This window comes from Fonsecaea monophora (assembly GCF_001642475.1).
Source record: "Fonsecaea monophora strain CBS 269.37 chromosome Unknown Scaff77, whole genome shotgun sequence".
Taxonomy (NCBI): domain Eukaryota; kingdom Fungi; phylum Ascomycota; class Eurotiomycetes; order Chaetothyriales; family Herpotrichiellaceae; genus Fonsecaea; species Fonsecaea monophora.
In genome coordinates, this window is record NW_019174008.1 from 19,838 (window position 1) to 34,608 (window position 14,771).

The 14,771-nt window shown below is 52.1% G+C and overlaps 5 protein-coding genes across 5 annotated transcripts; 4 read left to right on the forward strand and 1 right to left on the reverse strand.

The window, feature by feature from the left end:
• Positions 1 to 269: 269 nt before the first annotated feature.
• Positions 270 to 757, forward strand: AYO21_08641 (60S ribosomal protein L27a; the record flags this gene model as incomplete). Its single annotated transcript, XM_022658584.1, has 3 exons — positions 270 to 289; positions 402 to 480; positions 539 to 757. 3 exons carry the CDS (start codon positions 270 to 272, stop codon positions 755 to 757), a joined length of 318 nt encoding a protein of 105 aa, XP_022509058.1.
• A 603-nt stretch (positions 758 to 1,360) lies between these two features.
• AYO21_08642 (hypothetical protein) lies at positions 1,361 to 3,199 on the forward strand (the record flags this gene model as incomplete). The annotated part of the gene is made up of 1 exon (XM_022658585.1): positions 1,361 to 3,199. The coding sequence occupies one exon, from the start codon at positions 1,361 to 1,363 to the stop codon at positions 3,197 to 3,199; it is 1,839 nt and encodes a 612-aa protein (XP_022509059.1).
• A 612-nt stretch (positions 3,200 to 3,811) lies between these two features.
• Positions 3,812 to 6,054, reverse strand: AYO21_08643 (hypothetical protein; the record flags this gene model as incomplete). The annotated part of the gene is made up of 3 exons (XM_022658586.1): positions 3,812 to 5,696; positions 5,750 to 5,957; positions 6,015 to 6,054. 3 exons carry the CDS (start codon positions 6,052 to 6,054, stop codon positions 3,812 to 3,814), a joined length of 2,133 nt encoding a protein of 710 aa, XP_022509060.1.
• Positions 6,055 to 7,550: 1,496 nt separating this feature from the next.
• Positions 7,551 to 11,474, forward strand: AYO21_08644 (hypothetical protein; the record flags this gene model as incomplete). Its single annotated transcript, XM_022658587.1, has 4 exons — positions 7,551 to 8,126; positions 8,184 to 9,046; positions 9,390 to 9,492; positions 9,543 to 11,474. 4 exons carry the CDS (start codon positions 7,551 to 7,553, stop codon positions 11,472 to 11,474), a joined length of 3,474 nt encoding a protein of 1,157 aa, XP_022509061.1.
• A 960-nt stretch (positions 11,475 to 12,434) lies between these two features.
• AYO21_08645 (ATPase get3) lies at positions 12,435 to 13,471 on the forward strand (the record flags this gene model as incomplete). The annotated part of the gene is made up of 2 exons (XM_022658588.1): positions 12,435 to 12,827; positions 12,878 to 13,471. The coding sequence occupies 2 exons, from the start codon at positions 12,435 to 12,437 to the stop codon at positions 13,469 to 13,471; spliced, it is 987 nt and encodes a 328-aa protein (XP_022509062.1).
• Positions 13,472 to 14,771: the final 1,300 nt, after the last annotated feature.

Here is a 14,771-nt window from a genome sequence, read left to right on the forward strand (position 1 = left end):
TCAAAACTGCGCTTCCGACGACCTCGATCCTGCAATGCCTGGGTCAGGCTTCGCACGAGTCGAACGCACCGCCGACATATCGAGTCGCTTCGCGAACAGCGCTCACTCTGATTTCACTTGCAATATCGTTCAAAAATTGAGGGACGTGGCTAACTGTTGGAATCTTCAGCCGCGGCCATGTGTCCGCCGGTCACGGTCGTGTTGGAAAGCACCGCAAGCATCCAGGTGGTCGCGGTCTCGCCGGTGGTCAACATCACCACAGAACAAACATGGATAAATACCATCCTGGGTACGTCTGCCGCTAGGAAAATTCGGGTCTGGAGCGGAGAACGGTCTTGTTGGACCAATTCTTCCCCAGCTTGATGTTTTGTGGCCTGAGTGAGTGCTAATTGCTGGACTAGTTACTTCGGAAAGGTCGGTATGAGACACTTCCACCTGCTCAGAAACCACTACTGGAAACCCTCGATCAACCTCGACAAGGTCAGACACTTCTCTTGTCATTGACGTTGAAAACAAAAACCTAACATGTGTCTTACAGCTCTGGTCATTGATCCCCGAGGAGACTCGTGAAGCCTACGTTTCTGGCAAGAAGACCGATACCGCTCCCGTCCTGGACCTTCTCCCTCTCGGATACTCCAAAGTTCTCGGCAAGGGCCGCATTCCCAAGATCCCGATTGTCGTAAGAGCAAGGTGGTTCAGCAAGGAGGCCGAGCGAAAGATTAAGGAGGCCGGCGGTGTTGTTGAGTTGGTGGCATAAGCGGCGTCTTTGATTCTGGGCGATATGGCATGCTCGAAGTGAGAGTGCACGCTTGGTATGGTCGAATAACGAGGTACTCGATGACGGTTCTGCCAACAGGGTAAGGACGACAGATGGCTCGGCCTGCAGTATGATGTGCAAGATCTACGGAACAGTGTCTCATAAGAAGAGGCGCCGTGGGATTCAAGAAAAGTGGAAAATATTCAAAAACGAGATCAAGACGATTTCCATCCAGCGCAGCTACGTTAGTTCCACCCATGGTCGTGGCGGTGCAGGAAGAGATAAAATTCATTACAACGTTCTTCCCTGAAATTGCCATCAAAGGACCCTAGTTTGTTATTGCCTCTGTTTGCTTCATTTTGTCGGATGCCCGGACCAGATTTGTTCTGTGGGTCACGAAAATTGTCGGCAAAGTTGCCCATGTACCAACATCAGCCCCGTGAGAGCGCGTAAATGGCGACGCGACTGGGCGTGTACCACCAGCGTGTCTGTCGTAGAACCTCGCATCTCTGTCGCTCTCCGCATTCTGATAGCAGCTTGATATGTTCGCATGGCTGACGGAATGCCCATTTCTGATTTGACTGTACAATCTCTGGAGCTATCATGGACGCATCGACTCCTCTACTCGACACACCCAAACGAGCATCTCTGCAGTCTCAAGCAGACGCTCTTCGCATCGACTTGAAAGAATACGAGCGGTCATTCGCTGCGAGCCACGGCGGCCGCAAGCCAGGCAAGGGCGACATCAAGGCGGACGCTGTCATTGCAGCAAAATACAAAGAATACAGCCGAGTGCGCGATGTGCTTGCTGGAAAACGCGGCATTGATGCATTGAACACACCTCGCCGACACCAGAGTACTCGACGGCACGGACGGTCGGACAGTGCAATTGCAATTGGCCTGACACCGCATCGAAACCGGAAGAGCTTTTCTCCTTCAAGACCGCAATGGCATCCCAACGACATCGACCCTTACGACCCGCCCGCATCGATATCACCGAAAGTGATACCCCGGGCCATTGGACCGACTCCGCGAAGAGATGGCACAGTGCTGGGCATATTCGACCTGCTCTCAACGCCAGGGTCTAGGAAAAGCGTTGGAAGCACACCGGGAAGCAGAAAGAGGAAAATTGATGCACTTCACGATGGAGGTGTGGACCTTGACTCGCAAGAGCTGCCGGTGGCCCAAACCCCGAGCCAGAAACCCCGAGCGTCGAGTTATACTCGAGATGGAGGTCTTCAGGCTACTACGCCGTCAACGAGAGTGTCCGCTGGAAAGCACCTGCACTCCAAGACCCCGATCAGCGAAGGCAGAAAATTCATGCTGGATCACTTCTTCGCAACCCCCAGTGCAATCAGATTTGCGAGCATGATCAGTGGTGATGATGAGGCAGATCCTCCGATACAGAGTAAAACTCCGCTTCGTGACTTTGTCCTCAAACCCACTCCGACGAAAGACAATGGCCCGGGCAACGCGACAGCGAACGCCAACGACTTTACCCCCCCTTACTTGAAGCGGACCTTCTCCTTCAAAGAGAGACTTTTCGCAGCCTCTGGAGCCTCTGGAGGCATGTCGAGTCCCACATCCACTAGACGAGGCTCGCGACGAAGCCTAGGACATGTCAAAAGCGCGCCGAAACCGTTGAGTCAGATCATAGCAGATCTGGAGCAAAGCAAGCAGGAGACACAACAACGAGACGACAATGACGATGAAGATGACCTTGACGCACTGAGGGAAATGGAAGCCAATGAAGTCAACGTCCTCGTCAATGATAGTCAGCCCGTAGATGGAGTTTCGACAGTGATCGCCGCAGGAGACGACCCAGCACCGAAGGTATGGAAGAAACGAGGACAGAAAAGGACAACAAGAAGAGTCATTATAAGACCGGTGAAAATGAAACCATCTGCAGCGCCTCGGTTTGTCGCTGATGACGAGGATGAGGACGATGATGAGTTTGAGGCTCCGCGTGTCGACGAGTCCGAAAGCGAGGATGAACTGGCTCTTGCCGCTGAGGCTGCTTGCGTAGGCCTAGCGGGTTCACGTACGGAACATGTTTCTGCTGAAAATGAAGAATCTGATGACGGCGGATTCGACGAACCAGACATATCCGACGATGCGGACGAATACCTACCTGTGAACGATGGACCTGCCACCAAGAAGAAAGTGACAACAAAGTCGAAACACACATCATCTACCACCAGACTAGAACCACAACCATCTCTCCACCCCGATGGCTTTGTAAAGACCAAATCCAAGTCCAAACCCTCGAGAAACATCACGACAAGCAGCGCGGCCGGCCGAGACGAGAGTACGACAACCCGCAAGATCAATCCGAACGCCTACTCGCACATGAACTTCCGGAGTCTGAAGATCAAGAACAAGAATTCGAGGGCCAAGAGAGCAGGCGGAGGGGGAGGCAGGTTCTCACGAGCCAGGAGGTGAGGTGTCGATCGAACAGGACTGGCCGGTGCGCCGCGTTGTATGGCCAACCCACACCTTCTGCATTTTGCATTTGGTTCAGATGCGGATGCCTGCTAGAGGTTCTGTCTGTCTATCTTTGTGGCTGTCTCTCTGAAATGCTCAATGCTATATATACGCGTTACAATGATTCGATGCCTCAATGTGAATGTTGTCGTGTACGAACAGATCATGTGGACGAACGAGGAACAGCCGACTGTTGTGCTCGAGGCCACCAGGGGCCGTTGTGTCCGACCCGATCCTGTCCAAGGAGTGATCGAGGACTGACTGACTGAGGTACACATATACATACACTCTCTAAGTAGGTAGTGAATGAATGGAGTGGAAATGAGAACAAGTCAATGAGTGAATGAATGACAGTTATACATGGCTTTCTTTTTGGGATTCCGTTTGTTTCATTCATTGCCACCTCGCTGTATCCATCTCTATCTCTCTCTGTATGTATGTGCATGTGTGTCTGGCGTATATCTAAGTCGACTGGTTCAGCCGTCTACCCTTTCCACATGCTCGTTCGTGGACAGAGACAGAGATAGAGACAGAGACAGATGATGTAGGTATACACTCGTCGTTTCTCACCTAGAGTTCCTGGCCCAGTCTGACCAACTCGGACAAAAAGTCCTCGCCATTGACCAGTTCGGTGCTCCCGTAGACGACCCTCCTCGCCCGAGGAGCATTGGCACCGACTCCTGACCCCCCGGTGGCTCCCAAGCCGCTCGTCCTCTTGACCCAGTCCTGCAGATTGCCGTACTCGTCCATACTGCCTCCTCCCACAGTGAAGACGATTGCCTCTGTGTATCCTTGTCTCCTTTGGCCGAAGCTGGGATTCACACCTGCACCTCCGGACTGGCTACCGGGACCTCCCTTGCTGTCTCTCGACGGCGGAGTCGACCCGCTTGCTGTCCCAGGTATTCCTCTAGCATGTGCACTCCTGGGATCAAAATATAGATATCCCTCCGTCATGGCGATCGCACTGGAACTCGCGGCGGGCGGGTCCATGATCGACTCTACGATCTTGGTCACCGTTAGATCCCTGTTCGCGGGGAGAAAGTTTTTCACTCCGGACACGAGAGCTTCGAGGTTGACGTTGCTGAACGTGTTCCCGAGAGCAGTGGAGGAGAGCTTTTCGGTGAAATTCTTGGAGAGTGAGGAGAGGCCGCCAAATAATGGCGCCTGGGATGACGGCTGTTGCTGAGATGGTGCTGTGGAGCTCATCATTGTCCCTCGCGTCTCCAGACGTACGTTGGAGATGTGTTTTATTGCCGTCACGGCATCGCCTACGCCAGCAGCCGTGAGTGCAGACTCGAATTCTGATAGCTCGGATTTTGAGGGCTCCCTATCGACGCTAAGGTACCAGATGATAAATATTCTCAGCTTGTCTAACGGGTTGTTGCCCTTATCGTCCGACTTGATGAGACTGAGCATTTGGTCAGCAGTTTGTTTGGTGATGGTCTCTTCCAACTGAAAGAAGTTGTCAAGTTGGCGGTCCTTGATGCCCTTGAGCAGTGCGGTCGCGATGTTCATGTGCATGTCCAGCGTTGCTTTGCGCTCTCGCAACTCGGGCAACAGTGTTATTGCTGCTTTCAAGTGAGCTGCGGAGGCTGAGCTGTCGTTGAGATCTTCAATGCTATTCACGCCTGTTTTCCTCGTCACCTCCTCCGCGTCCGTCTTGTACTTTGTGAGTTCTTTGTCAATGTCTTCTGCGACTTGAGGGAAGGGAGCGCTTGCATTGCGCGCCCAGAAAAAGTCGCTCGCGTTAAGGTCATAAGCTCGGGGCTTTGTGGTCGGATCTCCTTCGTCGGCAACGTCCACCGTGATTCGGTTGAGGTGCATTTTCAGGACATCATGTACCAAGGACTGGTATGTCCATGAATGAGACAGCATCGGAACTAGATCGATGTTCCGGTCAAGAATTATCAGAACAGGTCGTGAGGGTGCAGAGTATAGATTGGCTGCGGAGCCTTTTGACGAGAACAAGTTATCCTTAGAGTTGAGGACATGATCTCTCAGTTTTCTGTCCAGCTTGGTGGCGATCATCTTAGCCAGCTCTGTTTGAGGGCATCGTATAATGGGCACCGATCCCATTGTGACGCTGACGCTGAACAGCCCGCTCACAATCCTGTCTATGGCTGCATCCTGGGCCTCAGCTTCTGCTTTGGCACTATTAAATGTCCAATACGACTCTTTTCCCATTGCCAAACTGAACAAGTCGGGTTCAGCGACAACAAAATTCAGGTATTGGTCGTACACTTGGGCGATGGAATCTGCTGTATTTGTGGATGCGATCTGAGCGGCAAATTCTTCCAGGAGTGGCCGAGATATCGAGGAGATGAAGTTGACATAGGCTGGAGAGTAGAGGCCACGGGCAAGGTCAGAGCATATGAGCTGGATATTGACGGGGGTGGGTTCGACGAGATACAGGACAGGCACGTCTGGTATGGGATAGCGAGGTGAGTTTATGTTTCTGTTGACCAGTCAGTGGTTGTACTGTCCTAGGCCACTTATTGGCAAACTGACAGATGTATTGTTACTCCCTTACTCCGCAGGTCATTGACGCGTAGAACACTGCTGATTATGTCTCGTCCAAGATTGTCAAACACAAGAACCTTCCATATTGGTTCCCCATTCTCGTTGAGAAGCGAGGCAGCTGGAGGACTGGCTGTGACATCGCCATTTGAGGTAGATTCGTGGTCGTGGTTCAGGCTCAGTATGCGCTCAATAGAAGCTGAGACGTGTGAGAATCCTCAAGTATGGAGTAATTCGTCCTGGAAAGGCTACTCACCTATCTGACGGTCCCGCAGAGTCTGGGTGCGGGATGCCATGACGGTCGAGGATGAAGGTCCGCAGATTGTAGGGCTAGGGGGAGTTGATGAAAGCCGACTCTCATCTTGCACTTGTAACGCCCAAGTCTAACAAGGACAACATTGCATCATGGAGAAGCAAAGTCAGTATTGAGCTCCGAGTCCCTTGTACTTTGTATAAACAGCCTCTGGAGGCACCGTGGCCCAAGGCCCTGGAACAAAAAGTGGCCGCAACTGGGCATGATGCGAGACAACCAGGCACCAAACCAAAACAGGCTTAGTCTAGAACTGCGGGTAGCGCTTTAATCTCAAGAGGTTGAACTTGGCCTTCCATCTTCTCCATCTCTCCATCTCTCCATCTCTTCCCTCTCTCACTCCCTTCTCTCATTCCTTCATCACTTCATCAATTCATCACCCCCCTCAAAATACCACCTTTTATCCCACGAATACATCCCCTTTTCCTCCTTCCTCTTTTTCACTCTGTAATCTTGTTCCTTGGCACCCTCGGACAGTGCTCTGTAATAAGTGACATTGAATGGTTCTCCATTTGGCATCACCGCATGGGCTGGAGACGGGGTGTGTTGACGTTGGCGTGACTGTGTGTGGCGCGTTCGCTCATCATCTAATATTGATTTGAATCCGCCCAAAAGACACACGTCCTTTTGAGCCTCTTTTTATACCACTCATCAGTGACGGGGGTGGATTGAGTGCATTAGTGCTTGTTTCCTTCAAACTGGTCCATACTAGAGAAGAGAGTGAATTTTTTCCTTTGAGAGACTGGGAGGTTGGCCCTTTGTTGGCCTTGTTTGCACGGTTCGAAGTGCGGGCAAAATCTCAGAAGAAGGGGTTGTGCCATTTCTCTCTCCCTTTGTCTTTAGGGAGGGAAACGGGTGGTGGTTACAAGGCACGAAAGGCGGAGGGATCAAAGGCGCGCAGGTGGCCAGGCGGCAGGGCGGCCCTTCACAGAACAGAACCCGTCCTCACCCAAAGAACAAAAACAAACCCACCTCGTTTTCCAGCCTGAGAGTTCTGGATTGAACAGCGCGAGAAAAAAAAAAAAGAAAATCCTCCCAAAAAGATAACACTAACCCCCTGTGTACCCCGGAACGACAAATTAAATTCTACGGTCTCTGCTACAAAACAAAAGCCCTCAAAAAGCCTCAGTTGTGTTGGTCAGGGCACGGCAGTCGCCGCACTTCCACTTACATTGCCCTTTCTATGCAGCCGAGCGCGTGTTGCGGCCTGTGAGTGGCAACTTTTCTCGGCATAAGCCCAAACAAACCTTTTGCTCCCTTGCAAGCCAGAGCGACTCAGCGCGAACTCCTGGGTCGCCTTGACGGGAGTATTTTGGGTTTTTTTTTGTCAGACCGAACGGCTTTCCTTCACGTGATTTGCCGGAACAGCCACTGAAGTCACGGCCGCAATCACCGCAATTAACCGCTGGACGATCTTTGACCACGTGACTGAGCCCCTAGGTCCTCTTGGGCTCTAGCCAGTGTGTCGATCTTCCCATCACCATGAATCCATCAACCAACCCGTCACTCAATGGCGCGCAACATGCAAAAGGTCAATCATACGGCTTGCTTGATGGCATCCAAGCCTATTCAGGCGTCGATAGTCTTCCCAATGGAGAAGATCTGTCTCGCTTTTTTGACCCCGAGCTTTTCGATTCCACCACCCTTGGCAGCAGCTATACTCAACCCTCGATGTCAATGTCGCATGACTACGATCCCAATGCAGGCCGACAATCGGGCACGCCAGATGTACAGCAGTATAATGTCGCCCAGCGAGCATTTCCCCACCATCAGTACACTCAACCATACTTCGACTCTCGCCAGATGACACAACCCAACTATGATCCCCGATACTATTCGCAACCCTCTCCTTCGCCAGTGGGGTTCGATGGCGGCTATTCGTATCAGACTCAGATGGGTTATCCCAACCAACAATTCAGTGCCCAGCAGCTGAGTATTCCACAACGACAGACTCCAACTCCTTCACAGAACTACGCTCCAAGGCAACAACAACAAGCACAGCCACAACAGACACCGTTCGTCAACATGGATCCGCGTGCGCAGCTATCACATGTCCAGGTGAGTGGCCGACGCTCCGTCGTGTGCAGCCCGCATTGTTTGCTAACACTGGCCCAGAACAACGACATGATGCGCTTCGGAACCTTTCAAGATCAAACTCATCAACCCTCGAATCATTTTGTGGACCCCTCCTTGCTGAACTCGAATCAGATGATGCATACAAGTAGGGGACATGTATCGCATGCTTCCAAGTCATTAGCTGATCATGGTCTGCCAGACAGCAACCATGCCTTCCAGACGCAGCAAGCTTTCATGCCCACTTCATACTTCAAGGCGGGTACGACGGTCGATCCAAGATCCTTACAAGGAAACCAACCCCTGCAGCCTATGCCATCTGTCACGTCACAAATTCCACGTCCAGGTACCGAGGTCGATCCTAGTCGTCAACGTCAGCTAACGGGGGCAGGGATCGCTATTCAGCCAAAGCCCGAACAGGATACGAAGACGACGGCTACTAAAACCCCAGATGAGCCTCAGAAGAAAAGAGGTCGTCCGAGAAAGGATGCATCTGCAAAGCCCGATGGACATCCCTCAGGATCCGAAACGGATTCCGATGACGATCTAGAGATCGAAGATGAGGAGCCTCCCGAAGTGACCCCTGCCCCACTGAGCGTATCAATGCCCACCGATGAACGAGGAAAAGCTCTCTATCATGCGGTGCAAGCTGTTTGGAGCCCTCGCAACAAGTCGGCTTCTCCCGAGAAGATCCGTGGTGGCATTGCTGGCTTTGGTGATGTTGTGCGAGGATTGAGAGACGCCTGGAAGACGAAGAATGAAAGCCTGAGAAAGGCAGAGCTTCCTGCTTCTCCCACTGCTGCAGATGCTCCAAGGTTAAAGGAAGAAGTTGCGCGCTATCGCCAAGTCATGGAAACTGTCATGATGAGGTCTTTGCTATATGGTCATCCAGCCATCGTCAATAGGTATGTTGCCTTCCCTGCCACTCTGTCGTGTCCGTGTTTATGTTGCCCTGGCCACTTCTGTGTCGACATGGCCTCATGTGGCCCAGATTCCTTCCATAGACGCAAAGCTTTCTGCTGCTTCTGCCTTAGTTGCAAGCACAGCTCGATGTCTCAGGTCCGGGATTCGAAGACGCGGATGTGCTTGCTCCTTCGGCAGAATGGTTGTATTCATAGCTCTGCATCCATAGATAGTCTACAAACCGCCTCTTTTCGTGATTCGTCTCGTATGCAAGGGCCTTGGGAACACCATGGCATATATGTGATCCGATCACGCTCAATAACGTTTACTGATAATCGCCTTTAGACTAGGCGAAAACCAATTCACAATGTCGGCCTTGTACTCGTTCATGCTCGACAGGTTCAACGCAGCCGATTACGACAGCACCCTTGTCAGCTCCATCCTCAAGGTAAGAGGGCTCTTCACCTTTGCGGTACCCTGCTAACTCGATTCAATTAGTTCGTCGTCAAGTTTGGCACTCTTGATACTGAGATGCTGGAGATGACGAAGCTGTCGAAGATTCTCCAGCGTCTGACCAAAAAGGCTACGAGTGATGTCAAGACGTTAGCACAAGCCGTTCTTGATAATGCTGTCGCGGCTACGGCGAAGAAAACTTCCACCTCTCATGACAAGAAGGGTGACAAGCCAATGTCACCTAGATCTGTTGGGAGCCCAGCAGATGGGACACGAAAGGAGGGCACCGGCGGACTCAAGCGTCTCCGGGAAGGTGATGGGTCTGCCCAGCCGGTTCTGAAAAAGGTCGCAAAATCGATTCCGCATTCCTCAAAACCTCTCGCTCTCCAAAACGCCGAACGTAGAAAGGCGCTGGAAGCCGCACACACGGCCAAGGCCGGAGAGAAAGCAACTCCTGCACCAGCAGGAACAACAGCTCCTTCAGCAAAGGCCAAAGTGGCTGTGGCCGCCCCTCCGAAATCTTCAATCTTTGCGGCTTTAGCATCAGCACCTAAAAAACCAGGCACCTCCAACGCAGAACGAGCCGCTGCAGCTGCTAAAGAGAAGGCTTCCTCATCGTCGTCTCCTTCTCTGGCTTCTACCCAGTCAGTGAAGAAACTGAACACAGGGAAAGAGTCCCCGCCGCGGACTGGTGGTTCTGCCCCTGTCGCAAAGGCCGCGACCGCATCGTCCTTCCTGGGATTGCTCGCTGATATGGAGAAAAAGCCTGAAAAAGAGGCAAGGAAAGAAGACGGAATCCCGAACGAGACTGAAGAGCAAAAGGCGAAGAGACTGCGTAAAGAAGCTCGCAGGAAACTTCGCGTCACCTGGAAAGCCGATGCGGAACTGGTGGAGACTCGCTTGTTCACCCATGATCCAGACGAAGAGCTTGACCAAGGCGACCGTTTAAAACGCGACGCTGGAGACACTGGTCGTGAAGGTGAAGCGCTTAAACTCCACAAGAACTTGGAAGATCTCGAGGACGAAGAGGACGAAGACTCTTTCGAAGAATTTGAGCCATATACACCACCGTCGGAAGTGGACTTTAGTTACCTTGAAGATGCTACCCTTGGCGACGATTCACCACACAAAATTAATTCACTTAAGTTCGGCGGGATCATGAAGCCTGACAGCCCGAGCAGTGAAGCGCAAAATAAATATGAGCAAGACACACTCATGGCACTGTACACTTCCAAGGCCGACCGTCCGCAAACCCCAAAGGAGCCAGATGAAAGCAAGGAGGAGGATGAAGGCGACTTCGAGCCTGCTGAACCCGAGACTCCCTTCGGCGAGCCCAATGAGATGACGCGACGACGAGAGACGGAGTATCTCGCACGAAAGGTCCGAACACAACCTGCCACTGATCTTGCGGCACAGATTCAAGCCATGTCTGCCCCACAGATATCTCAACAGCAACCAGGAGCCATTCCGCCGGAGCTTCAACGTGCTCTAAGCATGTTGGGTCGATCAACTCAGCCGAGCCAGCCGACCACAGCGCCGCAAGCTGCCCCCGGTGCCAATGTGAACTTGCAGGCGATCCTCCAGACAGTCCTCGGCAACCAATCGCAAACGCAGACCCAACAACCTCAGTATCTCGCCGTCAGCCAAGCCACGGCATTAGGACCAAATCTAGGCGCCCTCTGGGCCTCGATGCAACAAGGCGCTCAAGCCGGAACATCTGCCAGTACGCTTCCTCTGGGATTGGCTGGAAACCCTAGCCCCTACGTGGCTAACTTCGACGACGCTTCTCGCAAGCATGGCCGTAGCGACTCCAATGACAACGACAACGACAATGGCAGAAAAGGAGGAACCAAGAAGAAGAAGGGGGAGTCCAAACCTTACCTCTATAAGACCCAAACGTGCACCTTCTGGGAGCAAGGCAAATGTCTCAAGGGTGATTCTTGCACATATCGACACGGCGATGACGACGACAGCTAAGTCGGCTGGCTTTCGGGCGCACTTCATACTTAAACCAATGTACACTGTACACTACTAACATGTTACGGGGCTATGAATTTTTTTGCTGAGCAACTGCGACAACCGACCTCTTTTATCCCCATCATTTCTCCTTTTCAAAAGCGATTTCAAAATTCCAGGGAAGCAGGCAGGCACGTATGTGGATGACAATCAGGTTACGGTCGGATAGAGTGCTGGCTTCTCTCATGTCTCAAGGGCGCAAATCTACCTATTTCTCACCGTCATATAGCATTTCGTCCGGAGTCACACGGTGGCCAGATCCGTGGCGCGAGTTCTGGCAGGGTTTGGTAGAGAAGTGATGCAAAGCTGCTTTCAATCGCATGTGTTCAAGTTTGATGTTCTTTTCCCTATATTCCATTATAGTAGTCGGGGCGACAGTAACAGGCCGCCGTGAAGGGGTTTAGGAGGTATACGAAATACGAGGTAGATCTACTTACCTTTCAGGTAGTCGCACGCTCGGTAGGTATTATCTACGAGGTACATGTGCAGGAGCTTGGCACTGCGTAGACGTTATTAAGTGGAAAGTGGGAGAAATAATAATGACGTGGGACTCGAGGGTCGCAGCTGCTGCTTTGGTGTCTGCGATTTCCTGGCAGCCCTGGCCACCACTTACTTCCACCAGCCTGTTTCACCTAGTCACCATTGAATCGGTCTGCATTTCCACGGTCACCGGCCTTTTTCTGCCTGTAGACAATAGAATAACTCATTTTCTTGACATAGACTGCGAGAGCCACACAGTACATTACACGTCGAGCCAGCCCTTCTGTCTTCCTCTGTGCTTTCATTTGACAAGGAACATTCGAGAACAACAGGCGGTCTTCTGCGCAGGCAGTAACCAAACCCTCTACATACCTGGCCACAAGGAGAGGGCCACAACAAACTAGACGAAGTGGTCAAATCGAAAACGTTGCACGTCAAAACATGTCGGCTGCACTCGTGAGCGCGGACGACGATGTCCTTGACCCGAGTCTCCAAAACCTCATTGACCAGAAGTCGCTACGATGGATTTTCGTGGGTGGGAAGGGTGGTGTAGGCAAGACAACAACGTCGTGCTCGCTGGCAATTCAAATGGCAAAAGCTAGGAAATCGGTGCTCTTGATTTCCACCGATCCCGCTCACAACTTGAGTGACGCCTTTAGCCAGAAGTTTGGCAAGGACGCAAGACTGGTCGAGGGCTTTACAAACCTCAGCGCCATGGAAATCGACCCTAACGGCTCCATCAACGATCTCATCGGCGGCGGCGGGGATGAGGCTCAGGAAGCCATGGCAGGACTGGGTGGAATGGGCAACATGATGCAAGATCTGGCGTTTAGCGTATGCCACTCCTTCGTTCGGTTGCGAAGTCAGGTTGCTAATTTAGACAGATTCCTGGCGTTGACGAAGCCATGTCCTTTGCCGAAGTGCTCAAGCAAGTCAAATCCCTCTCCTACGAAGTCATTATCTTCGACACGGCTCCCACCGGCCACACTCTTCGCTTCCTACAATTCCCCACGGTCCTGGAGAAGGCCCTCGCAAAGATTTCCCAGCTCTCTACTCAATTCGGTCCCATGCTGCAATCAGTTATAGGAGCAAGAGGAGGTCTTCCGGGAGGGGCATCACTCGAGGAATTGACACAGAAGCTTGAGTCGCTTCGAGAGACCATTGCCGAAGTCAATGGCCAATTCAAGAATCCCGACATGACCACCTTTGTCTGCGTCTGCATCGCCGAGTTCCTTTCTTTGTACGAGACGGAGAGGATGATTCAAGAGCTGGCAAATTACCATATTGATACCCATTGCATCGTCGTCAATCAGTTGTTGTTCCCGGAGAAAGGCAATGAATGCAAGCAGTGTAACGCTAGGAGGAAAATGCAGAAGAAATATCTCGACCAGATTGAAGAGCTGTACGACGAGTTCAACGTGGTTAAGATGCCGCTCCTGACGGATGAAGTGCGCGGGGTGGAAAAGCTGAAGAGGTGAGCATTTCGCGATCTTGACGCCATCATCTCCACAAACTGACAGCCGCATAGTTTCTCGGAAATGCTGATTCATCCCTATCAACCGCCATCATGAGATCAAGCCCAGGGGTCAGTAGTGATGATAGACACAAAACTCGAGTTCCAAACTTTGCGCTGGGGGCCAAATAAAAAGCTCAATGCACCCGCGCTCTGGTGCGGACCAAATGCCAACATTGATTCAACGCCCAGACATCTGACACGAGCCCAACTCGGTAGATGATTCCTTTTCTGTCTGATGGCCTGAGGGGTCTAGATGGATTATTTGACATGTTTGGGAACCTGGGACCCGGTCGAGCCTGATTGAATGAGGAGCAGCGCCAGCCCGTACTAACGCCCCCCCGGTCCTGATCTGCGACGACTTAGCCGTCGTGCGCCTGACGTACTCTGCATGCTTTGGCCTTGCAATCCAGTGGACAATCAAAAGCCTCCGCACCCTCGTTTGTCAAATGTTATGCAAGCAGTCGACCTGCCATTGGATCACGAATGCCGCGGTTCTGACCGGACAATAACCCGCGGGCCAGGGCTTCAGTTCGCCGCACATGTGCCTTACTCATCGCACCAGGGGCCAGAAGGTTATCGTCGGGCAGGGCTGCTCGTCGGCTCTGGCTTTCCGACTTGCGACTTAAGGAAATAGGCTGCTGTGGCTGAGTCGTTAAGTCGCTGAGAACAGAAACTGCACTAAGGGCTCTGTCTCTGCCCAATCACTCAGTCCGTTTTCCCATCTGCACATCGTGGTTCTGTCCTACAAAGCCCAAATAGGATTATGGTCCAACCAGCCTTGTCCACACGTTCATGGTTCACGATATGGAGTACGAGGTCCAGCGGAAGTGTAATCTCAAAATGCATCGGTTGTCCCCTTCGCAGCTTAAAAAATCCGAAGTCTGCCGCCTCGAACAAAAGGTCCCTGGACTGTGTGCGAAGTATATTCGGCCGTACTGTCGCGAGGTGCGACATTTACATGGTCCACGGCCTTGTTGACAATTTCCAACGTCTTCACTTCGGTATCGCGCTGGGCCGAATTGCATTTTTATCACAGGCTTTGCTCACATATGCTTGATTGATCAGAGTGAATACCACTGATGCGCCACATGTATGCTCCCCAAGGACAGGATTTATAACCATTCTCCTTCCCAGAATGTACGACTCCCAGGGGGTGGCAAGCTCACCAATCCATCATCTTGGGCTCAATGCAGAAGAGTCTAAGATCGACCCACACACGACATCTTGCAGTCTGAGGTGCAGTTTACGCCGCTCCAGTCTTC